Below are 26,254 nucleotides of genomic sequence, written 5' to 3'. Positions count from 1 at the left end.
CTGGGATTTGAACTCGGAACCTTCGGAAGAGCAATCGGTGCTCTTAACCACTGAGCCATCTCGCCAGCCCTGCTCTTCCTCTTTTTAAGCCTGGATACGCAGCTGTCCCGAGATGGTGGCAAGACTCAGGAATTCAGGGAGGTCTTTCACAAGCCAGATTCTCCTCACACCTCTTCCCAAATTTGCAAAGCATCCAGATGGTTGAGAAACACTAGGTGAACCTGATGGCTTCCCTGATGGCTTTGAGCAGCTCCCAGGGTATCAAGAGCCTGGAGTGACTTCACTCCACTCTTACCCACCTGGGTTCCTAGTTAGATGAATCTTGTGTACCTTAGACTCTCTCCAGGGTGTGACCCTAGGAAGTGTCCTAGCCACTCTGAGTGAAGCTGAGTGGGCCTAATCAGAGTTCCCTCTGTATAGCTTAGTGAGGGAATTACTCAGGCACCCTTTGCCCTCACAGCCAGCACTAGGCCAAGTTCATGGGAGTCCTGCAAGCAGGTGGCTGTCAACCTTGATGTGATTTCAGTTTCAAGACTGTCAGCCGGAAGTAAGTGATGGTATTTATGAAGCTGACGGTCTTTCCAGAAACCACTGAATTATAAAAGACAGCCGGCTACTCCTTGAAATGGGTTTTCTCCCCAGCCCAGGCCCTACACTCTGAAAACTGTAAAAATAGCATCCTTGTAGGGACAGCTAAGTGGCCAAGGTCATTTTCTTTGCTCTCTGTCTATGCTTGATTCTGGTCCTCCTTTTAGGGTACCCTGGCTCTGTTGTCCCAGGTCAGGCAGGACCAGCTGCATTGCAGGAACAGGGGCAGGTGGCCAGTCCTTTGGAGGAAGGCAGCCTGAAACTTGGACTTGCTGAGTAGTGATCCACTGTAGGTGTCTGTACCCCTCCCTTCCCATGGAGACTCTGGGCTTTTGCAGGAAGCCTGGACTCCGCCCTTCATAGCTCCCTTCTGGCCACAGACAGAAACATTTAGATGGGGTTGTTAAAAGAAACTTCCAGGCTGGACACGATGGCACAGACCTTTAATCCCAGCACTCTGCAGGCAGAGGCTAGGCGGATCTCTCTAACTTGAAGGACAGCCTGGTCTACACAGTGAGTAGGCCAGCCAGGGTTTCATCACCAGACCCTGGCTCTCAAAACAAAAACTGCACTTTCCTGTATGAACTTCTTAAGTCCAAATGAGTGGGCCCCTGTCCCTCCCCCTGCCTGTGCCCTGGGGATGCTTCTTATTGATGGCTGGAGGTGGGGAGCTACAGAGCACGCTTGGCTTTACCTCCTCCATCTTGTAACAACCACAAATGTCCCCGAGGAGGGATGTGAAATTACTGCTAGACTCAACCCAGATTGTTTGGGTCTCTGAAATGAACTCTAGGCCCCAGGCATCAGTGACCTGAGGAAGGGGACAGCCAGGTGGCCTAGGCTGGATTAGGATTTGTATTCTTTACAAATGGGCTTATACTAAAAATATTAATTCTGACTACTTAGCCGAAATCCATCATATCCCTCCCACCCCCGCATTATCCTTGCTTGAAGTTAATCCCAAAGCGAGGAGGGCTTTGTTGGGCACCGTTCTGGACTTGAAATTATTTGTAATGGAACACTGAATTCCAAAAGCCACCGCCTCAGTCACAGCCCAACTGCCGGGGTGTGCTGGAAGATGGCGTCTCTCGTGGGCCCGCATGAGAGCGTTCTATATGGCGTTGGGTCCAACCCACAGTACTTTCCATGTCAACCTCCCTCCAAACTGTTGGAGACACCTGCCTCCTCAGCTGTCCCCCGCAATTCCTCAACTGCCACCTGTCAGCTGGGATAGAGCCTTCTAAGTGACAAGTTACAGTTCCTTGCCTGTGTGGGAGACGCCGTGAATGTTGTCCCTGGTTTGCCCTTCTTTGGAGCTCTCCCAAAACCTGGCCCAAAGCCAAGGCCAAGGCCAAGGCCAAGGCCAAGGACAGGAGCAGTGCAGCTCAGATGCTGTGGAGGGAACGGGAGCAGAGCAGTTCAGACCTCGTAGTTCCCATCTGTGGCAAGGGCATGCCCACCTCCCTGCTTGCTTGGCTCCGTGGGATGAATGAGGTAGAGTACGTGGCACCAAGCCAGCACCCTGGAACACCCCCTGCTCCATCTCCCCAGGTACCACGATTACAAATCTGGGTATCAATGTTGGGTTATTGTTCTATGCTGTGTGACCAGATATTGTTACTCTCTGTGTTCTCTCTGGGTACCTTTCCATAGCAGGACGGCCTTGACCCCTGAGGCCATGTGGGTTTTCCTGACCCACACATGTGCTGTCATGGCTTGGATAGACTTTGTGTGAGAACACTGGAACTCTGGTTATCTTTCTCCCTGCTCCCTGCTATCTCTGGGGTGCATCCCAGGACCTCAGAGGCTCTAACTTAAGGAATCGGAATGCAGACTATAAATCCCAAAGCCACTTGCCCAGTAACGTTTGCTCAGCACCTGAGATTTGGGGGATGGCCACGGAGGAATGTCCCTGCTGGCCTCTTCCCGGAACTGGAGCCAGGGCCTGAGGCCTCACAGAACAATTGAAGACTATACTTCCTGTCTTGGGGCGGAAGGCGGCTTCCCCCATCTGCAGGGCAATGGCGGAGGCAGGGTGGGGTGAGGGGGAGAGGGAAGTCCTTGCTTCCTAGCTTCAGGGTGGGAGGGAAGTGGTGGGGGTGGCCCAGCCTGGGAGAACTCCCCTTGGGCTAGCTGTGACCAAGTGGTGGCTCCAGCATGAAGCTACCTTCGGAGAGAGGGGAACAAGTGGCCTGGGGATGAACAGACAGACACCCGGCAGCCAGGGCTATCAGGGAAATGTTTAGGAAAGTCTAGGAGTCTCTGCTGCAGATCAGGCCTGGTGCAAATGAGGCCCATTGTTTCCATTATCAGTGATCCTGGTTGTCTGGCTGTCTCTGTACTCCTCTGTCCAGGGCATGTGATTTTAGGGTCTGACTTCCAGAATGCTGTACCCTAGTCTGGGCCTGGCTTCTAGAGACACCACAGGTAACTAAATAGCAAGTAAAGCACACACAGGTGAAGAAAGGGGCCACTGCAGGGCGCCACGTAGTGAGAGCGTCTCTGGGGACTGACTGTGGTAGGAGCAGGGAGTTGTAGAGAGCCCAGGCAACTTGCAATTGGGAAAGAGAATTAAGATCTGCCCACTGTGCAGAGTCCTGCTGTTAAAATCAAACAGGTTTTTATGGGAGCTATAGTGTCACATTGGAAGCCGAGCCTAGCGTCCTGCTCAGTGGCAGAGGTCTTGCCTTGCACGGGAGCGGCCTTGGTTTCCATCCCCAGCACCAGAAGAGCTAATAAGACATGCGAGAGTCTGATAGGGAAGGTTTATGGTGAAGAAAATGCTAAGCATGAGAACACATCCTGTGTGTACACGGAGAAGCATCTGGAAGGATGTTTACTGAAGTATAATGTCAGGAGCGACCTCCACCGGAAGGAGGGCAGAGGAGATAGATACCTTGGCTTTTACTTTAGTTTTTTTTGTTTGTTTGTTTGTTTGTTTGGTTTTTTTTTTCAAGACAGGGTTTTCTCCCTGGGCTGTGGTAGCGCGCGCCTTTAATCCCAGCACTCAGGAGGCAGAGGCAGGTGGATTTCTGAGTCCGAGGCCAGCCTGGTCTACAGAGTGAGTGCCAGGACAGCCAGGGCTACACAGAGAAACCCTGTCTCGAAAAACCAAAAAAACCCCAAAACAACTCACTTTGTAGACCAGGCTGGCCTCGGACTCAGAAATCCACCTGCCTCTGCCTCCAGAGTGCTGGGATTAAAGGCATGCACCAAACAACCACCTACTTTATTAATTTTTTAATGTCTTGTTGTTTTTTTTAAAGAACATCTTTTATTATTAGAAACTAATAAAAACTTTAAAGGAAGACTAGTTGATTCTGTAACCTCTGAGAGGGCGGTGGGCTGGGCAGATCCAACGGTAGTATAGGGCCTTGAAGCCAAAAGTAAGCACTCACTGGTCTGAGTCCTTCCTCCTTAGGTCAGGCCAGGGCTGGGGCTGGAGTCTGAGGAGACGTGGGCTGGAGGAAGGCTCCAGAGGTTGGTCTGTGGGAAGAGATGGCATATACTCCTCGTCTGGGCTGTGGGCAGGTGCTGAGTGCCATGAAGGCAGGAGCTGGAGATGAGCTATGAAGGGCCCAGGCCTGGGGCATCTCTGGGACCTTCTGGGCGTCCCTTCCTATAGCACTGAGCAGCTTTCCCAGAGCGTATGCCATAACATTCCAGAGGAATTTTACCAGACTGCTTGGCTGTTCAGCTGGCGAGCAGGTGGGCTAACCCCTAACTTCCCAAGCTGTCTAGGTGAGTGTAGGACCACGGTTGACAGGACAGCCACAAGTGCTGGGCAGATCCAGCCCAGAGCCTCAGTGTCCTCTGCCTCAAATGTGTCCTTAAATGTCATGTATCATGGGGGGTGATGGGGGTGGAGACATCATATAGGCTCAAAGCTAAATTTCATTTTAAATTAACTAAAATCTATTGTTAAGGTGCATGTGTGTGTGTGTGTGTGTGTGTGTGTGTGTGTGTGTGTGTGTGTGCGTGGTGCATCTGTGCATGGTGCATGCTACCACACGTGTGTGGAGGTCAGGGCACAGTTTTCGGGAGTGCTTGCTTTGGCCCTTCCACCTCCTGGTGAGTTCTGAAGATTGGACTCAGGTTGTCAGGCACCTGAGTGAACAATGCCTTTAACCACTGAGCCATCTTTTTTTTTTTTTTTTTTTTAAAGATTTATTTATTATTTTTATGTAAATACACTGTAGCTGTCTTCACACACTCCAGAAGAGGGAGTCAGATCTCATTACGGATGGTTGTGAGCCACCATGTGGTTGCTGGGATTTGAACTCTGGACCTTTGGAAGAGCAGTCGGGTGCTCTTACCCACTGAGCCATCTCACCAGCCCCCACTGAGCCATCTTGCAGTTCCCAAATTTCATATTAAAGCAAGATATTTAATGCACACAGAGAGCATATATAGAGCTAGCTTTGTGTCCCTGGTGTGGCCAACCTGCCCTTGAAAAAGTGTGTCTTGGAGATTATTTGTTTATTTGCTTAAAAAATAGTATTCTTGGGGCTGGAGAGGTGGCTCAGCAGTTAAGAGCACTGACTGCTCTTCCAGAGGTCATGAGTTCAAATCCCAGCAACCACATGGTGGCTCACAACCATCTGTAATGGGATCTGAAGCCCTCTTCTGGTGTGTCTGAAGACAGCTACAGTGTGCTTAGATATAATAATAAATAAATCTTTAAAAAAAATAGTATTCTTTTCAGACTATGTCTTACTATATAGGTCCTAGAACTCACTCTGTAGGCCAGATTGGCCTTAAACTCAGAGATTGCCTGTCTCTGCCTCCTGAGTGTTGGAATTAAAGGTGTGTGCCTCCACCCAGGCACTCCAGTTACATTTGTTTTTAAAGATTTATTTATTTATTATATGTAAGTACACTGTGGCTGTCTTCAGACACACCAGAAGAGGGCGTCAGATTTTGTTACGGGTGGTTGTGAGCCATTATATGGTTGCTGGGATTTGAACTCATGACCTTCAGAAGAGCAGTCGGTGCTTTTACCCTCTGAGCCATCTCACCAGCCCCCAGTTACATTTTTTAAGTGCATAATTTTAAAAGAAAACATTAAGTGAATAGAAAATAGAGGAGACACTCAGACAAGAGCAAAGTGAAGAAAATCCCTGCTGCTTAGGGCACGTGGCCCTGTGACCGGATCGACCTTTGTCCCCTGGCTGTAGAACCCAACACTGAGGAGTTGGGATTCATGACCTCAGGACCCTGAGAATGAACAGGAGAAAAATAGAGCCCCAAGGGGCTGCGTGGTCTGTGTGGTCTGCGTGGGCTGCACGGGGCTGTCTGTGCTGAGGATAAAGCCAGGCCCACAGACAGCTGCTAATCTGCATATGTGAGAAAAGTCTAGAACCTTTGAGAGGGCATTTAAAAAACAAAAACAAAAACGGAGAAACAGGGAAAGTTTACTGCTTTTAGTTTAGCTCAGGGCCATGGATTTGGCGAGTTGTGTGTGTCCCCAAGACCGCGAGGGGGTCTGTACTGGGCTGGCTTCTGGCTGCTGACTTCTGAAGTCCTTGAATTGGGGCGACCCTCTTCAGCAGCGTGGTGTTCCTCCTTGGTCACCAACTGCAGGTCTTCCTGAATCCCCTTCACCCTCCGTCATACATGCTGGTCAGAGAGACCCTCTCTGTGTGCACATGCGTTGCTTTTTTTTGTTTTGTTTTTATAAGCACACAGATGTATATGCATGTATATCTGTTTGCACATGTGTGTGCACATGCATTTGTATACATGTGCATGTGTGCGCTTATATGTGTCTGCATGTGTACAGATGTGACATGTGTGGACATGTGTGAATTTGCGTGCACACATGTGTACATTTATAGATGTGTCTGGGTGTGCACGAGTGTGTGAGGGATAGCTTTGTGCTGTGGTCACAGTGAGTCCTAAAAGTGCCTGTTCCACCTGCAGCTCTGAGGGGTGAACTCCGGGCAGTCAGTGACCCAGCGTGCTGCCGAGGGGCAGAGAGCCAGGCTACAAGCTTTATGGGGCCCATGTATAGGTCAAGTCGTGGATACATGGGAAGGCTCAAGGCGGGTGTGGCTCTGTCCTCTTGGCCTGTGTGGTTCTTCTGGGGAAAGACTGCCCACAAACAGTCGTTTAATTGCCCTGGACCATGTGCCAGGAGACAGTTACAAAGTCCTAATGGTGCTGAACACCGGCCAAGGGCACCCGGCTTGTGTAAAGAGCCAGAGTGGTTTGCCTGGGGTTGTGGCCAGAGCTTGGCAGCTGCCCCCTCCCCCCATCAGAGCAGGAGCAGGGAGACACTAAGGAGGGTGGGAGCTGCAGGGCCAAGGTGGGGAGCTGAGAATTAGCCAAGCAGCAGCCGCATGCACAGGTGAGTGCTTGACCTCTCACAGTAGGCTTAGCAGGATCAGAGTAATGAGACCAAACTTGTGTTTGTAAAAAATCTGAGGGACTTCTGTGAGATCGGGTTAGAATCTGGGAGACCAGGCAGGGCAGTGGAGTCTCTGCCAGGGACCTGGAGTCAAGGTGGTACCAAGTGCCCAGGGCACGGCTCTGGTCCTCATTTCCCTGGCTCTGAGGCAGATCCTCTGCAGACACGGTGAGCACGCACCATGTCACAAGCTGCAGGATTAGAGATGTTGAGGGGATCTAGGGACACCACCTCAGGCGATGCCAGGGGCTCTGAAAGCATGCAGAGGTCCAGGTTCAAGTCTGGGCTTGCCCGCTACTCTGACATCTCACACCCCAGAGGATGAGGACAGAAGCATGGCAGGTGGTCTGGGCAGCAGGTGACTTGTGTACCTCTGCACAGCCTTGGCTGAGAAGGTCCCCGTAGCTGTCACCGCATCCAAGTTCTCAGTATTGGAATATTCCTGTGTTTTCATTCCTCACGAGGTCTCAGGGTCTGGTGACTTGGGTTTTGTTTTGTCTTGTGTGTTAGGGGGTTTCATGAAGTCAAAGCAGCCTCCAGGTTTCTGACCTTGAACACTTGGTCTCTTGCCTCTGCCTTCCCGAGAGCCCGGACTTCAGGCCTCAGCGTCTCGTCCCATGCAGGTCAGGAAGGCTGAGTGTCAAGGCTAAGGTCTGAGTTCGCCCTTCCAGAGCAAAGTGCACCCCTACAGAAGTAGCCAGCCTTGTGGTGACCATCTTGTCACTTGTGGGAATGTGTACAGCATAAAAGGCCTTTAATGCCAACCCTTGGGAGGCAGAGCACAACATCTGAGTTTGAGAGGCCAGCCTGGTCTATACAGCAAGTTCCAGGACAGCCAGGGTTATACTGAAAAACCCTGTCTGGAAAAACCAAAATCCAAAACAAGACAAAACAAACAAAAAGAGTTCAAGGCCGGCTTCAGCTCTAGGGAGAGTTTGGAGCCATCTTGCTTTATATGAGAACCCTGTCTTTCTTATTTTATTGTGCAGTCTGCCTTTTGACCGCTAGATCCTCAAGAGTGCTAGCTTACTGGACATGGTCTTTCCAGACAGGATTTCTCCGTATAGCCCTGGCCATGCTGAACTCACGGAGATCCGCCTGCCTCTGCCTCCCAAGTGCTGGGCTTAAAGGCGTGAGCCAGCAGGCCCTGCATCCTGAAGCCTTTAAGGTCTCCTGTTACTCCAGCTGTGGCAGGTGGTGTGAATACACTGTCTCTCTAGGAAAGCCTGGGGTGGGCTTGGATGCTATTGGAGTGGATGCTGGTGGGAGAGGTGCAGAGCAGTGTGACTGACACATGGCTGGGCCATGTTTCCATCCCATGTTGCTTTGCGTTTCTCACACCATGTCCCTGACCAGCCCCTGGCCCTTCCCATCTTCCCCGGCTAGAACCCCGCAGGCTCCCTTGATGGTCCATGGCGAGACAATGCAGTTGGCTCTGCTTTGCTTCTGAGTAACATCCCTCAGGAGACTCTGCTGGCTGCCAGCTCATGGAGACTGTTACCTGTCTGTGACTGGCAGGGCTTGATCATTCAGGGGTAGGGTCACAGAGCAAGGTAACACATGCTAAGTAGCCCCACCCGGGCCTGCAGGCTGACCCAGGGTGGGCTGTGGGTTTTTTTTTTTGCAAGTCTGTTCTGTCTTTTACATTTATACATTCTTGGAGGTGCAGGGCACATTGCCCCTATGAGCTTGTGAGGTCAGAGGTCAGTTTTTTGTTGTTCTTTTTGTTTGTTTGTTTGTTTGTTTTTTGAGACAGGGTTTCTCTATAGCTCTGGCTGTCCTGGAACTCACTCTGTAGACCAGGTTGGCTTCAAACTCAGAAATCCACCTGCCTCTGCCTCCCGAGTGCTGGGATCAAAGGCATGCGCCACCACGCCTGGCCAGAGGTCAGTTTTTAGAAACAACTTCTCTCCTTTTTCCATGTGGATCTCAGGGACACAACTCTGGTCTTGGTTGCATGGCAAGTGGCTTTAACCGATGAGCCATCTGGCCAGCTCTTGATTTCAAACGCCTTTTCACTGGGCTTGGTAGCTCATGATGGAGGCTGAGGCAGGAGGATCTCCCTCAGATTTAAGGCCAGCCTGGGCTACTGGAGTGATGGGGATAGAGTAAGATTTTTTTTTAAATTTATTATATGTATGTGACTATACTGTCCCTGTCCTCAGACACACCAGAAGAGGGCATCAATCAGATCCCATTGCAGATGGTTGTGAATCACCATGTGGTTTCGAGACGTTCAACTCAGGACCTCTAGTAGAGCTCTTTACCACTGAGCCCTCTCTCCAGCCCAGAATGAGATCTTCTAACACCCTCCCCACCATAACCCCCATGCCAAAAGACGTAAAACGGTTCCCATCCCAGGCTAGGGATATGTGGTTCAGTGATTAGAGCATGTATAGCTTTGTCTAGGGCTTTGGGTTCCTCTTCTCAGCACAGTAAGGCAAACAGGGCACTAGAAAGACTTCCAAGGAGAGGACGCCAGCAAACCCCGAAACCTAAAGCAAGGGCCTGAACCCAGTGGAGGGAGATGGAGAGACGGAAGCAGCTTCAGGGCAGGGCTGAGGGCCCCCTCTGGTCTGAATTCTACTGGGGAGTCAGGGACCCCACCTGGGGTGCTGACCCACTGCTGTGGAGCTGGGCCCAAGGGATTGCTTGCCGTGGGGAGACAGTTTCACTGTGGCTAGACATGCTCAGGTCCTGAACTGTCACACATGGTTTTGTGAGCTTAGCAATGAGGGGAACAGAAAGTTTGGCGGAGTCTGGGGTCCCGGGAACGGGGCTCAGCTTCTGAAGTGCTTACACACAGGCACGGGTACCAGAGTCTAGATCCCTAGGGTGCAAGGGAAAACTGGCTGGGTGTGAGGGCCTGCTCGTAATTCCAGTTTGTGGGAGACAGAGATTGGGGAATGCCCAAAGTCAGGCAGACTAACATGGAGAGTACCTGGGCCTCTCACAGGAGTGCATGTGCATGCATGTGCACACATGTGCTGCCCCCCCCCACACACACACATGTACACACATCACACAAACGCCAACCTGCTCCTGCCCGTTCTCCTGCAGCCCCAGTGCTGCGACACTCCAGCAGTCAGACTGAAAGCCGCATGGTTAGGGTGCGCAATTCAGTGGCGTTAGGCACCCTCAAAAGCACCGTGCCATCCTTCTCTGGAACTCTCTGCCTTTGCTAACTGAACTCCACTCTTTAATCAGCACCCTCCTTTCCTGCCCAGGGCAGCCCTGGTTCCACTTTCCGTCTCAGAACTCAGGTGCTCTGGGCGCCACGCGTAAGTGCTGTCCTGCAGTAGTTACCTTTCTGTGGTGGCTTCTTTCAGTTAGCACAGTGCCCCTGGGCTCCTCCATACCACAGTGTGTGTCGGAATTTCCTTTCCTTTCAAGGCTCCTTCATTGGGTGGAGAGACAGATGTGGCAGGAGGACGTTCTACTGAGCTGCCCTCCCACCCTAGGCTGTATTCCTAGGCTGTGTGTCCAGTAGATGCCCTCGCCTCTGAGAAGCCACGGCCTCCACCCTAAGATCATAGAACTGTGTGGCTTCATACGGTTATTCCACTGGTGTTCACGAAGGCCCAGCTTTGCCAGTGTTTGTCATTACTGTAGACTCAGTGACAAGTCCCTGTCAAGAGCTGGGCTTCTCGCCGGGTGTGGTGGCGCACGCCTTTGATCCCAGCACTCGGGAGGCAGAGGCAGGCGGATTTCTGAGTTTGAGGCCAGCCTGGTCTACAGAGTGAGTGCTAGGACAGCCAGGGCTATACAGAGAAACCCTGTCGTGAACACCCCCCCCCCAAAAAAAAGAGTTGGGCTTCTCCAAGTCCCAAATGACACCTACTAGTTTAATGACTGGCTCTCATGGAGGGTGCTGGCCTTCAGTGGTGGTCTGGCCTGGGAAGGTACTCAGAGAATAGTCTTTAAAAAAAATATATATATACATAATCATATATGTATATATGATTATATATGTATTGTATGTATATGGGTGTCTTGCCTGTGTGTATATCACAAGGAGAGGGAACAGGATCCCATGGGATTACAGTTATATACATGGTTGTAAACTACCATGTCGGGACTGGGACTTGAACTCAGGACCTCTAAAAGATAGCAGTGCTCTTAACTGCTGAGCCATGTTTCCAGCCCTCCAAAATATTTTAAATGTGTGTGTGTGTGTGTGTATGTACACATGAGTGCGGGTACCACATAGGCCAGAAGAGAGCACCAGGCCTCCTGGGGTTGGAGTTAAGAATTTTTGCTCATGTGGGAATTGAACGTGGGTCCTCTGTAAGAGCAGTAGGTGAACTACTGAGTCGTCTTTTCAGCCCAACATTCGGGTTATTGAAGCGGGCTGTGACTGGGCTCATCTTACCTGGTATTGAATAATGTCCTGTTTATTGTCTGCTCCATCCCACGTCAGCCCCATGAGCAAAGGGGGTTGAGTCCCTCCTGTCTCCAGGGTCCCAGGACAGTACCTGATACATCCTAAGAACGCAGAAAAGCCTTACTGGTTGGTGACTGAGCCTCTCCTGACCTTCTTTGCTCCCTAGGTCTAGCTGGGAGCTCCCCGACCTCCAGGAAGGAAAGATCGAGGCCATCAGTGACTCTGATGGGGTGAACTATCCCTGGTACGGCAATACCACGGAGACCTGCACGATTGTGGGGCCCACCAAGAGGGACTCCAAGTTCATCATCAGCATGAACGATAACTTCTACCCCAGCGTCACGTGGGCCGTGCCCGTCAGTGAGAGCAACGTGGCCAAACTGACCAACATCTACCGGGACCAGAGCTTCACCACGTGGCTGGTGGCCACCAACACCTCCACCAATGATATGATCATCCTGCAGACCCTGCACTGGCGCATGCAGCTGAGCATCGAGGTGAATCCCAACCGGCCCCTGGGCCAGCGCGCCAGGCTGCGGGAGCCCATTGCCCAGGACCAGCCTAAAATCCTTAGCAAGAATGAGCCCATCCCGCCCAGTGCCCTGGTCAAGCCCAACGCCAACGATGCACAGGTCCTCATGTGGAGACCCAAGTACGGGCAGCCACTGGTGGTGATCCCGCCCAAGCACCGGTAACAGCCAGGCTGCTGCGAGGTGAGACTCAACGTAGTAACAATATTACTGCTCAGAAGGAAACCCAGATGCCCTGTCGGTCATTCAGAAAAATACAACCATTCTACCTTCTCCCGGGGCGGATCTCACTGTGCTAAAACCGGCCGGCCTCCTGGCTCCTCCACGTGCTTCCCTGCAGGGAGGGGGGAGCCAGGGACAACAGGCGCCCACCCACCCCACCCCCAGGGCTCCTCTCCTCCTATCACAACCTCAGTGTTCATTGACTCTCCGAAACACCGCTTTTTTTAATTTTCCCCTCCTCTTTGTGGATGCAGGGGCAGGGGAGGAGGCTGGTTGTCAGGGGACCCAGCCTGCTCTTCCTGCCTCCCCTCTGCCTCCCCTCTGCCATGCGGCCTTATGTAGACTTGCTTTGCCAAACTTTTGCCTTAAGCTGAATTTAAAGGAGAGAAAGAACTGGAAAGGCCACGGATCTCTGCCCTACAGGACTTGCCCTCTTCAGTCAGAGCTGGGAAGAGGGGAGGCTCACCTGAACCCTGCTCCTCCTCCTGGGCGTCTGCGTGAGGGGGCAAGAGAGCGATCTCAGGTCTAAAACCAGCTGTTTTATCCTGTTGTTTGTGCAGAATCAAAACCACAGACTCTTCCTAGAGCTTCTATTCCACCCCAGTAGAACCCCTCCCCAGTACCTGCCGGGGGTGGGGGTACGAGCTGAGCAGGGCATAGATCCTTGACCCCACCCCTCTCCTCAGTAGCCTTAAGTTGCCTGATGGAGGTATTCTGGGAGAAGAGTCCCCAAAGTGTTGGGTTGGAGCTAGGTAACGTTTTCACCTTTGCTATCTCTAGAACCCACCCCTAGGAATGTGGCTTTTTCTCTTCCATTATCTTGGTCCCAAATGCCTGGCAGGGTTGGGGTTGGGGCATTGCCACTGAGTCTGGACAGTCCCAGCTGTCTTAAGGTAAAGATGGCATGCCCTTTCCTCCTGGCCAGCACTATCACACTTGAATCTGGGGTTCCAGCACCCAGGGATGCCCATACGCTAGCACACTGTAAAGAAGCCATATCAGAGCTTCTGGTTCATTCTCAGGGGAAGCGGCTCCCGGACTCTCTGGGGTGGGCTGCATATAGGAGCTAAGCACCAGCTGGAGGGTGCTTAGGTCCCTCCCCTCCCCATCATAGGTGCTCCTGGGGAGGTGGAGGTCTGGGGAGCAAGCAGTCAGCTGACTCACCTGGGAGGTGTCAGGCCATTGTGAAACTGGCTTGACACATGGTAGGCAGTCTTGGGGTCTCCCTTCTGGAGCCCTAGAACTTGTCCTTGAGTGATGCCATGGTTTCTAGAAATGTCTGCTTTGAGCTGCTTGAGGGACACTCCGTTAAGCGTACTAACAGCTGCATCACTGGATTCGAACCAGTAATAAGCACAGAAAACTGTTATCACAAGAAAAAGAATGTTTTTGCTGCTGCTGAGCCATTTGTAGGGGAGCCTCGGAGACAGCATGGGAGGTACAGCTAGATCCCAGCTCTATTTCTACACTTGAGACGCTTGTCCTTCCAGGGTACTTAATGTCTGGTCATTCTCAGCCACTAGGGCTGGGGGCTGCAGTCACCTGGAGCACACCGAACAGATCATGCCCATGGCACAGTTGGCTGGAGAGCCACTTGTCAGGGCTGGACCTCCCTGGAGCCTTCTCTTTCTCTATGTCATCTTAGCTGGGAGAGCCATGAGGTCTCAGCCCCACACTAGATCAGGGTTGGCTGGTGACTGGAAAGGCCTTCTCTGTGTTCAGGACTTCCTTGCCCTGAAGAAAAGAGACAGGCCCTGGTGAGGGTTGGGAGCGAGTCCTTGTCCTGGGCTGAGTGCTCTCTAAAGGTTTGGTGGGAATAAGGATTAGGAATCACAGTAGGGGTGGCCCGAACTGCTCTGGACATGGGGACCCCCAAACCCACATATCTTGCGCTCCTTCCCCACTGCATGCCTGGCTTTGCCCACCTGGCTTCCTTGGCTCCCCGTTCCTCTCTCCCCTCCTGCCTGACAGAAGACAGACAGGGCTAGGGAGAACCCCAGAGAGGCTGTGTGGGTCTGGGCGAGAACACTCAGCTTCTCTTGGGTTGGTCCCCTCGGTCCATTGCCTCATGTTGTTGACAGACCCCAGGCTTCCCTCTACTGCTGTCCTTCACACCCATGCCCATCCGGGCATGGACACTCACTGTTTCTAGCAATAAGCACCAACTGTCCTTGGTCACGGACAGTACTGTGAACACGAACCCATGCGTGCACTTACCAGCAGGCGCGAGACTCTTGAAGACAATGTCAAAGAAACCTTTTTTTTTTTAAAAAAAGATTAAAATAAAAGATATGTAGAGAAATAAAATTAATTTTAAAGCACCCTTGGCTCTGGTGGCAATTATGTAGGGTAGCAGGCTCACTGTGGCTGGCCAGGCTGAGAGCGTTGGGAGGACGCTGTGTGGCTATGTGGTTCCTGTGCTGAGTGCCTGAAGTCAGGGACTCTGGCCTGTCAGCCTGTACAGCTGCTCTTTCTCATGCTCCTGTCTCCGTCGGGTCTGGCACTGGGATTGTAGAAATATTCCTGACTAGTGTCCCAGAAAGACAGTAGACTTAAGAACGGCTTTTGCAGGTGTGTGTGTGTGTGTGTGTGTGTGTGTGTGTGTGTGTTACTTGCCCATGCACTCCACATGTCTGTAGAGACCAGAGGCCAATGTCTTCAAGGGCTGTCTATTTTACTTTTTGAGGGAGAGTCTCTTGATGAACCTTGGACTCACCAATAGGTTAGACTGGCTGCCCAGCAAGTCCCAGTGGCCCAGTGCTGGGGTTGCGGGCTTACACCACGGTGCCCAGCTTTACTTGGGTTTGAGAAATCCCTTCTGGTCCTTTCCCGTGTGCAGCAGGCACTCAGCTGAGTGGCCCCAGCTTTTGGAACATTTGTGTGGAAAGTTGGGGGACTCATAGTTGCTAGAGTGACTCTGTGTCCTGATGGTGGACTCCTGGCACAAGGTCATTTGTGTGGACTTGGATGAAACCCAGGCTTTCTTGGAAAGGGGCTCTTGGGCGCTGCCTGTGGCCAATGTGGATAAATAAATTAGGTTCTGATTCTAGAGTGGCTGGGCCATGATGGCCATCGGGGCTTCCCCATCTTATGGACAAGGAAGCAGGTTGTGAATGGGGGTGTTGAGAACTGGCAGACCTCATGTCTTACAAGAGGTAGAGCCGAAATTTGACTCCAGCCTGAGCCAGCCTCTGACACTGCATGCTCAGCCAGAGCAGAAGACTCTGGGTATACATTTGGTGCCAAATAATCATCGGTTTTTATTAGGGAAGTCCTTAGCCTGCAGCATGGCCTCCATCCAGGGTCTTCAGACAACAAAGGCCTTTCTCCCCACCTCACGTCCCAGAAGTCTGTGTACTTAGTTATGTACGCCCATAGAAAAGCAGGCTTTGAAGAAGGGTTAGCTTCACCTGAGGGCTGTAGGCTTCCCCAGAGTGGGTGTGGCCTCACTGCACGGCTATGAGGGGCAGGAAGTGCCCAATTCATCCATCTAGGCCTTAGGCTTGGCTTCTCTGGGTACTTTACAATACCAACAGTACTGGTCTCGGTTGCTTGAGGCCAAGACACAGTGCAGGAAGTTGCATCTTGGGCTTCTCTGGTACTCTCCATCAGATGGCTCCTGGGAGGTGCCTGTGTCAGTTTGGTTTTTGATTGTGGATTGCGCATGCGTGCAAGGGTGCAAGGGACCGTGATGAGTTTTTGTTGTTTTGTGGTATGTGTGTGTGTTCTCAAAAGAGTAGTTCAGACAGCTCACACAAACCAGACCCCAGGAGCTCAGGAAGCCATCTTTGGGACAGCATATAGCTAGCTGCACCACAGTGGGATGTGACAGCCTGGGTTTGGGTAGTGGAATGTGCAGGAGGCAAGTGGCTTCCAGGTGACATCTGATGACTCAATGAAAGCCTCCTGCCTGCTCTAGCTGACAGCAAGTTAAATTCAGAAGTCCAGGCTAGGCTGAGAACGAGCGAGAGATATCAAGTCCACAAAAGCAGGGGCAGCGTCCCCTCCAGGGCCTCCAGGCCTGGAGCCAGCTGTCGGAATGGGCAAGCCACTGCCGAGCGTGGTTCCAGGAAGCAGGTGCACAGAGGCTCTCTGCTTGCCTGCTGCTGTGACAGCTGTCCCTCCGCCGCCGAGCCTCTGCCCTAGTCGATCCCAGAAGAGCCAGAAACTCACTGTAGGATCAGCCATGAGGCCACAAAGGAAGCACAGCCACGGCTTGGTGGAGACTCGCTGGGGGTGCGGGGGTGTCCAGGGGCTGTTCAGCTCTTGGGTTTGCAGACACTTCTAGAAGCTGGAGTGCTTTTTGTGGCTTTGTGTCCCCTGGCCATCCTCCATGTCCTCTGGGTCCTCCACAAACACTGGCTCCCAGCTGGTTGAGGTCCGGATACTGGAAGCAGCAACAGGCCACAGCGCACACACTACCCCTAAACTGTCCACTGAAGGACTTCAGAGAGACTGTTGGTAATGTGCTTGCCACGCAGGAGCTATGACCCAGGTAAGGAAAAAAAAATCAGGGTGGATGTCTCTTAAGGAATCACACCTGAGGTTGACTGCTGGCCTCTGTATAGACACACACACACACACACACACACACACACACACACACACACACACAAAACCAGAGCCTACTGAAGTATTATGCAAGCAGCTATAGGAAAGTTCCCCATCCCACAGCTGTACATGGTCCCAGGGTCTTTCCTGCCTCCCCACCCCCACCTTCTCAGAGGAAGAAACTGGCCCTGGGAAGTGACCTGAGGCCTGTTGAAGGTCACTAGATGAAGGTCACTAGACTAAGAAGCTTCAGAAGGCCGTGGGCTTTTCCCCGTGACTTTGCCAGTTTCTCTATTGCCCCTTCGCTCAGCCTGTCCTGCAAGGCATGAAGCTTATTGCCACGCTCAGCAGCCCTTCTGGTACTGGAAACTTCTGTCCCTTGAGACGGAGTTTCACACTGTACCCCAGATTGGCCTGGGACTCGGTATGGCTCACAGACTGGCCTTGAATTTACTGTGACAACTGTCTCCACAAGGAGCAGGCATGTTCTGCGCTGTGACCAGAGAAATTTCTGATCACTCTGAATCCTGCCAAAAGCCAGTCCATTTGCTGCTGTCTGGGCTCAGCCTTTTCCACTCCTCTAGACATGACGGCTGGGAATGCAGAGACAGGATTATCTTCACCCTGGACCTGGCTTTGGTTGGTATTTTATCAGGTGACATTTTAGACCAGATTGGTGAAGGGTGGCTCTCTGGAGTGAGCATCTAGATGTCCAGGACTATTCCTGGCTGCCACTTGTCTTGCTGAGTGAGGTCTAGTGAGCTGACCTGACTAGTCCGGTCTCCTCAGGCAGGAGACGCACATACCTTGTCTGCAGACGGGCAGGCTTCGTGATAAACAGGGCCCTTGCTCAGAGCATCTGTCCTGGAAGCCAAAGATTTTTATCTAGAGACCAAGGATGCTGTGTTTGTCTGGGATGGGGCTATTTCTGTGTACAGACAGGCAGGAAGATAAGAGGAGGGAAAACATCTTTCTGGGTACCATGGTGACAGGGACTTACTGTACCTTTGAAGTCTTTTATGAGCCTTTGGGGCAGGTGTTTACAGCTCTAAACTTGGGTGTCCCTAATTCTTTTAGTCCAGATATAGCTCATCATCAAGATGTGGTAAGGAAATGGGGACCCTGCAGGGCAGGGGGCTCCCTGTGAATGCTACAACACTGGCCCGAATCTGGTTGTCCAGTTGAGAAAGAGTTCCATTGGGGACTCAGTGTCTCTGAGCAATGAAGAACTCTGCAGTGGGGTACAGCTAATCACCCCGGCAGCATGGTGCCTGATCTAGCAGCTTGCCAGACAGAGTGGTTAACCAGGGCTTTGGATGTTACTAAGTATGAGGCTTAGGGATTTCCTGCAAACAGTCTGCCACTTCCTGTGAAGGTGAGGCAGTTAGTCTCCTGGCTTCCTACCCTTTGCAGCCCTGCCTGTCCTCCGAGTCCTTGCCCCCGTGGCTGTGAAGCACAGCGGTGTGCCAACCTCCCTACGAGATTTGGGGATCCCACAGGAGCTGTGACTGTGACACTGGTAGACCGGATGGTCACATGACTAGGGAACCCAGAAATGCTTAATCCTGTCTTTGAATATCCCTCCCTGTCAGACAGCCATGCCACAATTACTGTATTAGCATACAACCACCCCCCCCCCACACACACACACTTATGTTTAAGTTTGCTGTTTTCTGTGTGTGGTTTTTTTGCATGTATGTCTGTGCACTATGTGTGTCCCCGGTGTCCGTGGAGATCAGAAGTAGTAGTTACGTATGGTTGTAAGCCACCACGTGGTGCTGGCAACAAAACCCTGATCACCTGTAAGAACTAGAGTTCTTAGCCACCGCGCCATCTCTCCAGCCCCTTCGCTCACTTGGTGGTGGGTGGTGAGGTCTCATTCCCTTTTCAGATGGTTGCATGCAAAGTTGCTGCAAAGGCTTTTTGCTAAGTATAGAGATGGACACTGGTGAGTTATCCTGAGAGTGTGATGGCTGGGCCACGAGAGTTGTGCACGTAAAGCTTTAAAGAAAGGCACAAATGTTCTCTTTACGTAGCCCAGGATTGGAGCCCAGAGAGAGGCACCACTCGCTTTTAGGGTGGGTTTTTCAGCTTCCATTAACCTAACCAAGATAATCGGTCACAGACTTGCCCTGAGGAGGATCTCTGAGTGGTGCTTGAACCTGTCACATTGGTGTTCACTGTTAATCATCGTGGGGGCTGTTGGGAGCCGCCGACTCCTAGCAGAAAGCGTCCATCATCTCTGCGGCTGAGGGCTATTTACTTACAGGTGGGTTAGAGAAACCCACCACAGCTGAACACTCTGATAACATCTTGTTTTTCTCCTACACATCCTGAACCTGTGGTTAAAAGTGTCTCCAGCTGCACTCCCCAGCGAGTGCATATACACCCATTGTTGCCTTTCAACAAATGAGACTTGAGACTGATCCTTGATATCCTGTTTTGTTTCTATTCTTCGAGTCTCTTGACCCTCAGTCCCCCTCCCCATCACAGACCCCGTTGACTGACAAGAGGACTGGCTCAGGGGACCACATAGAGTTTCTGTACATGTGTATGTTTAACTCAGGTGGAACACGTACACATCCTCCAACATAGATCATTTATTTCTGGTAGAAACATTCAAAATACTTCCTTCCAGCTCTTTGAAACCTATGCTCTGTTATTAGACAAAGTTACTGTGTGTGCAGCAGCCTGCCACAGATATCTGACCATAATCTGGTGCCACCGACCCTCCACCCACTTGCCGCTCCCCTGAGATAGCCTTTTTAACTGTAGACATTCATGTAGTAGTCTGTGCCAGTATCTTATTTAACAATTGTTTGTTTGTTTGTTTGTTTTTGGTTTTTCAAGACAGGGTTTCTCTGTATAGCCATGGCTGTCCTGGAACTCACTCTGTAGACCAGGCTGGCCTCGAACTCAGGAATCTGCCTGCCTCTGCCTTCCGAGTGCTGGGATTAAAGGTGTGTGCCACCACGGCCCAGCTACATTTTCTTTTTCTTGAGTTAGGATCTCATATAGCCCAGGCTAGCCTCAAACTTGCTATATAGCCAAGGAAGACCCTGAATTTCCCCTCTCACCTCCCAGGGGTTAGGAGTGTGGGCCCACACCATCAGGCTTCCTGCACTCCTCCAGGGCTCCAGCCCACAGGAAGTTGTCTTTCTGTATGACTTCATTTTGTGTTGCTTCCACTGCTATTTAAAAGAACAGCCTTTGAAATGGACAATAGAGCCGTGCCAGAGCAAGGTCCCTGTGAGGGGACTACCTCTGGGCAGCCTACTCTGAAGTTCAGTGACTCAGCTCTCCTTACAATGACTTTGATTGTGGCCACATCATGTATCCAGACATATCTGTGGCGTAACAGCAGGAGACCTGGGGTGGGGACTTCTCCATCTCAGGCTGACAGCAAGGTCTTCATGGCTCCTAATCTTTCCCTCTTTTGTTTATTCCTTCCAGGAGAGTCTCATCTCAGAGACTGTAGTTTTCATCTCTAGAAGTTCAAATAGATTGCTTTTGTAGCTCCCATACCCTTGTGTAGCACATACATGAGTGTGTGAATGCGTGTGCGTGTGTGCATGCGTGCGTAGGTCAGAGAACAACCTGTGGAGTGGATTTTCTCGATTGAACTCAGATCATGAGGCTTGGCAGAAAACTCCCTTCTCTGCTAAGCCTCTAGCCCAAACAGCATGTTCATCTTTCTTCTGGTCTCTTTGTTGCATTCATTGTCCTGGAGAGAAATGAACAACTAAATATCTATTTACCCCTGATAAGAGAGAGCAGGCTAAAGGAAACAATGCTGTTCTGGTCCTGCTTGGTGACCCAATGAAATTATTGCATTTATTTGTAGAAGTGTGGGCAGTTTCCAGGATTTGACACTGTAAAGTCACACCCCAGCATGGGTAGGACTTTGTGACAACATCACTGGAGTTCCACGCTCAGTCAAGCTTCCACCTGGGGAGAGGGTCTGGTGACCCTGCCCCCTGCACTGCTGTTGCACAGACATGGCTGCCACACTCTGCAGCATCACGTTACCCCTCTGTCGCACTAGGGGGGGGTTCTGCTGGGGACCCATTGCGGGGGGGGGGGGGCCTCTGCTGGGGACCATTATGTTCATGTTGGGCCTGCAGGAAAATCTTGACTGTGCCTTTCCTGCAAGTGCAGAATTTCAGATGTTAACAGTGGTCTTTCTGGTTTCCTCCGAGAATGTGTTTCTCTGCTGCTTTGCATGCTGGGTAATTTCTGGTCAGACGCTAGATGCTTTGAGATTTAGCATGTTATATGATAGGTCCTTTTGTGTTCCCATAGTGTTCTGAAACTGAGTTCTGGAATCTGTGTTTGTTTCATGTTTTAGCTTCCTTTCTTTTTGGAGGGTGGGGGAGGGAGGGTCTCACATAGCTCAGGCTGGCCTTTAATTCTCTATGCGACTGAGGGTGATCTTAGCTGCTTCCATCTCCAGGGTGCTGGAATCACAGTCATGCCTGGTTTATGTAGTGTCTGATCCCAGATCTTTGTGCTCTAGGCTAACACTTCCCCAAGCCACACCGGCAAGTTCAATTCTGGGACCTGGTGTGGGAATAGTTGGATTCACTTGTATCTTGCTTTTAAACTCCTTAGTGACTGAGTGACATTCGGTGTAAAACTGGCAACCCCAAGTGTGAGCTCAGTGCTTGGGGGAGTTAGTCCTTCTGATAGTCTAACTGGCTGCAGCATAGTTCTTGCTCTGGATCTCTGCAGGTCGCCTCTAAGTCACCTCGTCTCCCTCCCTGCATGTGCTGGTCAGCCCTTATCACTTGTGGGGGCTCTTCAGATATCCATTGTTCTGTGTGACTGTCCTCTCTAGGACTCTGCTGATGAACCAGTCAGCCTGCTAGCCTCCATCTAACCTCTGTCCTGCACTGTGGTCTGGAACTTTCTCCAGAGCTGTAACCTCAGCAACTGCAGGTCTCCCCTATTTCCCTCTGGGGTCTCAGGGTCACCCTCCTTTTCTTCGATGGTCGAGGTCAGCTGTTCCGAGTAGACTTGAGTTTCTTACATGAGAGGGCAGACCTGCCTCCCACCCATTCATCTTGTTGGAAAAGGGAGAGTACAGCTCAGTTCACCCAAGGAAAGATTATGGGTCAGAACCGTCCTGTACTTTCCAGAGGAAAGCCAAATTAGAAATAACCAAGGTAGCAGCTCAGCTCAAAGGTAGTACACGCCTTTAATCCCAGCACTCCGGAGGCAGAGGCAGACAGATCTTTGAGTTTGAGGCCTGGGGTCCTGCGTCCTCAGCTTCCTCAGGGAGTCCAGATGCCTCTGTACAACCATCTGGAAGGATGAAATGGGAGTCTGGAATGGGCAGCATCCTGGGTCTGTTTGAGAGCGAATTTCTTGGGGATAGGGAGAGAGACTCTCTTGGGACCTTAGTGTTACAGCTCTTTTAGGTAAAAAGATCTTCAATGAAACAGCTCTCCGGGATGATCTTGGCTTGTGCGTATTTCCTTCTTTGGGGTGGGTTTGTATGCATACACTTTACTCAGGGTGAACTAAGGGATACGTGGTTTGGGGAAGGGGATGAGACCATCCAGAGTGGGCAAAGGTCATTGGCTGAAGGCTGCTAAGCTGCCTCACTGGCACTGGGAGGCGGTCCAGGAGTCTCAGATGCAGGACTACCTGACATTCCTTAGGAGGGGTCCAGGATTCCCCCTACCCACCCCCTGAAAAGAAGCCCCATGACAAAGGGAGTCTGTCGTTTTGCATTGAGCTCAGGGCTGTCTGGTTAACGTCAGACTTTGATCTTAGCAGCAGGGCAACATCCAGTCTGGTCTTCAGAGCAAGTTCCAGGACAGCCAGGGCTACACAAGAGAAACCCTGTCTCAAAACAAAGTCATCCAAGAACCCGAAAGGTTGAGGGGCTGGAGGTCAAAGGCCAGACACAGTAAGAGACTTTGTCTCCAAAAATTGAAAGAAATTTTTTTTTTTTTTTTTTTTTTTTTTGGTTTTAAAGAACCAAATAACCAGCACTTAGAGGGGGAAAGAAAGGAAGAGAAGTTTGGTAATTATGGCACTGGCCTAAGAACGAGGTGGTACATCTCAGGAGTCATCAACCTCACAGTGTAACACCGCAGGGACTCCCCACTTTCCAGGGAGCACCTGCTGTGCTTGAGCATTCGGGGGCTTGTGAGGGACCAGTGTGGGGCTGCGGTGCGGGGCTGCGGTGCGGGGCTGCGTGGAGCTGCAGGGCCTGTGTCTTCAGATCTGGAGGCTCACCCGGAGCATGCTGCCCTGTGGGATCTTGGTCCACAGAGGAGTGGGTCTGCTTATGATGCCCCAACACCACTTGGCTTGAATGCCTCAGAGTAGTTAATTCTGTTTTCAGAGTGGCCCAGTGTGAGAAGAAGACCTTTGAAGACCTCAGTGAGTGGTCAATGTGTTGCGAAGGACCTAAACCCCCGTGGGAAGGGAACCAGAGTTCCCATATTTCAGGGATTTAGTTTGATAAGTAGAGACCCTGGCTCCCAGCAGCCAGCCCTGGGGTCTGAGGGAGCACGCACTAGCTGCACTGTGGAGCCTCCTTTCTGAGGTCCCTGCAACATAACTATAGCAGTACCATCTCCCTGTCCTGAGGAAGGATGGACAATGGGGCAATCAAGAGCTCAAGATGTGACTTGCTGGTGACAGCCATGTTGCTCCATCGGCTCAAGAAGCCCCTCACAGCAGCGGCAGCAGTGGCTAAAGGCTTCAAACCAGCCTGGCCTGCTCCTCTCTTCTCTGCAGCCCTGGCTAGCTGCAGTTGCAGTGAGGATGAAGGATCCCGTCCTAGGGGGCTAGCCTTGAATCCTCCTAGACTAGGAAGATCCAAGTGCAGATAAGGAGGAAGGCATCTTTTAGCCCAAGGCATGTCCCTCCTTCTGGGACAGTCAACCTCATTTCTGAGATCTGGTCAGCTCTGGGATGAGGAGGAGGCTGTCAGCTGTGTGTTCATGGTGGGGAGGGTAGGAGTGGTTTGTTCTATCCTGGGCATCTCTAGGGAAGAAACAGAGACAAGTGGCAGGTGAAGTGGTTCTAGCTCAGGAAGTCTCATATCACAAAGGGTGCTCCACCCAGAGCTCACGCCTTCCTAAAGGTGGAAACCCGAAAGAGCAGAGTGCTGTTGGCTGTTTTGGGGTTCCTGGACTACCTTAAGACCATCCCACTCAAACCAGGCACCTACTGAGGCTTTTGAGTTGGTTCTAGCTTTCAGCACTGCCAGGGACTAGGAAAAGATAAATATGCTTCTTATGGGGCTGACCACCATGGGTGGGGCCTCAAGGAGACAGTAGCTGAATAAGTCAAATAGCCAAGGACACAAAGAGGAACGCAGCATGCCTCTTATCCAGCTAGGATACTAGAGAGGACTAGGAAGGTGGCCCAAGGGGCTTTTGGGAGAGGCTTTATGCTCCTACACTGAGACCTTTGGGAGGTGTGGACACCAGGAGAGTTTTGAGGCCCAATGAGACAGAAGGGAAGCAGACAATGCAGCCTTGGAGCCATCAGGGAGTGAGGCAAGCGGGACAAGGAAGGGAGAGAGGTCACAGGGCCTGGAAAGAGGGACATGGTCATCCAAGGTCCCTTCAAACCACAGGGAGAGGCCAGGCTGCATCTGTGATCGAGGTTTTAAGACCAGCTGTGGCAGCAAGATGGAGCAGGACTGAGATGTAGCTAGGCTCCTGCCTTCTAGTTGTCGCCCCTTGCCTAGAGTCTCCGATGCTGCCAATCCTAGACCCCCAAACCACGCTGAGCATCTCCATCCAGGGCGTTGGTATGAACGACTTCTATTTATAAGCGGAAAGGGGATAAAGCAGCAACTGCAGCCTTAACTCGTCTGTGGAATGACCTCTTTTAGTCCAGACACAGCAAGAGAAGGGTGGACCCAACAGCTGAGGCTGTGGGGCTGCTGCCATCAGGGGCTTAGACACAGCAAGTTATGTCCACTTGAGCCGAACAGGTCTGGCTCTGGGACAACGTGGGCTTGACAAGTTTGCCAGGTGGCCTTGTCCGCACAATTCCATTTTAGACATGTTTCTTTCTCTGGGTGCGTTATCTTTGAGGGCCTGGCATGTTCTGCTCCTTGGGCTGTGGAGTCCTGTGCTACCAAAGCCTCTGCAGAGACCATCTGTCACCTTTCAGGTTCACAACATGGCACTGCTCTGGACTGGGTCAAGGGCAGAGGGAAGAGCTGTGGGTTGGGGTTTGTCATACTGGAAAGGTTTTGGTTCCTTTGTTGTTCAGGGGTTGTTCTTGTTTTTGAGACAGGGCTTCCCTGTGTAGCTGGCTGTCCTGGAACTTGCTCTGTAGACCAGGCTGGCCTTGAACTCAGAGAACTGCCTACCTCTGTCTCCTGAGTGCTGGGATTAAAGGCATGCCCACTACCACCTTGCTAAGATGCTGTTTTGTAATGCTTTAAGGTCATGGTGCAGTCAGTGTGACTGTGGTCCTATTGGCTTTTGTGTCCCCCATGCCACAGCTTGCTCAGGTGTGCCCTTATGTCTCAGCCTTGGCCTCAGACAGGGAGTTCAAGCCTCCATCCATCCTTATTCAGGGGAAGAACATGACCATCAGGGATGGGCGCTCCCCCGGAGTGTTCAGTGGCTTCTTATCATCTCAAGAGGTTCCTAACCAGCCATCACCAGAGCCAAGACAAGACCTAGAATTAGGCACAGGGTCCACCCGGACTGTCACCCATTCTCTGTACCACAGAGACTTGTCTGCATGCTTTACTCATTAGGGGCTCTGCCTCTTCTGAGGAGCTGGAGCCTTGAGAGCCTCAGTGTGGGCTCCTTTTGGTCCTTTGGGAATTGAAGAGCCAGGCACCGCTTGAGGCCCCTCTGCCCGGAAGCAGGTCTGTCTCTCCATATGCTTGAAACTTTGCCGACCAGGTCTCTCAGACCAAGGGGACTGCAGTTGTGATAGGGAAGCTCACAGGAGGTCTATGTAACTGGGTAACTAGCTCTGTTCTGCCTTGGCATGTCATCCTGTCTACCCCCACCCAGCCAAGGCTTTCATCTGCCCTTGTATTCCCTTACAGGCTCCTTTCTATACATAGAAGGCAGTTCAGCCTAAACCCTTGACCTCAAATTCTCCACACTAATCCTCCATTGAGACAGCATTTGACATCGCTCCATAGGCCGTATCAGCTGTGCTCTGCCAGAAAACACTCCAGCACTTACTGTCGTGCTTAGTGAGGCACAGGAGGAATGTGCTGCTGCTGTCAGCCCCCTCTAGCTCTTTTTTTGGGGTGGATTACATTGATAGGTGGCCAGGTCGAGCCAGCAGCTCAGTGCATGTCCCATTGAAGTTCAGGATGCTGGGCTGGGAGGGAGCTGGGCTTCATGGAGCTTGAGGAGGAGGGAGAAAACGGATTTTTCTAAGCTCTCTCATCATGGTCTGTTTTGCTTTCCCAGATGTAAAATGAAGTTAGTGCTTCAGGTGGTCACAGTGGTAGAGGCCATCGTTTGGTTTCTCAGAGACAGACTCCCATTAAGTCCAGGAGCTCTTTCCCTGTGCACACATGTGCACAGTGGCTGAACCTGTCTCAGGGCTTCCCTGCTGCCT

At 51.6% G+C, this 26,254-nt stretch overlaps 1 protein-coding gene across 7 annotated transcripts in view; it reads left to right on the top strand.

Annotated features, from left to right (window-relative positions):
* Positions 1-26,254, top strand: part of Fam78a (family with sequence similarity 78, member A) — a 41,504-nt gene that overhangs the window by 6,152 nt on the left and 9,098 nt on the right. For 2 of the 7 annotated variants that reach the window (XR_003952794.1, NR_151493.1), the window contains one exon: positions 11,548-12,094. Coding sequence is in view for 3 of the 7 variants with exons in the window: in NM_175511.4 (NP_780720.1) it covers positions 11,548-12,076 (529 nt within the window). In the remaining 4 variants the exon portion in view is untranslated. Of the gene's footprint in view, positions 1-11,547; positions 14,437-16,409; positions 16,629-17,156; positions 17,324-26,254 lie in introns of those variants that run through there. The other 5 variants (XM_011239099.1, XM_011239096.3, NM_175511.4 and 2 more) reach the window with 4 other exon arrangements.

This window comes from Mus musculus, chromosome 2 (assembly GCF_000001635.26).
Source record: "Mus musculus strain C57BL/6J chromosome 2, GRCm38.p6 C57BL/6J".
Taxonomy (NCBI): domain Eukaryota; kingdom Metazoa; phylum Chordata; class Mammalia; order Rodentia; family Muridae; genus Mus; species Mus musculus.
The sequence above is the reverse complement of the archived record's forward strand: the minus strand, read 5'-3'. Positions and strand labels throughout refer to the sequence as shown.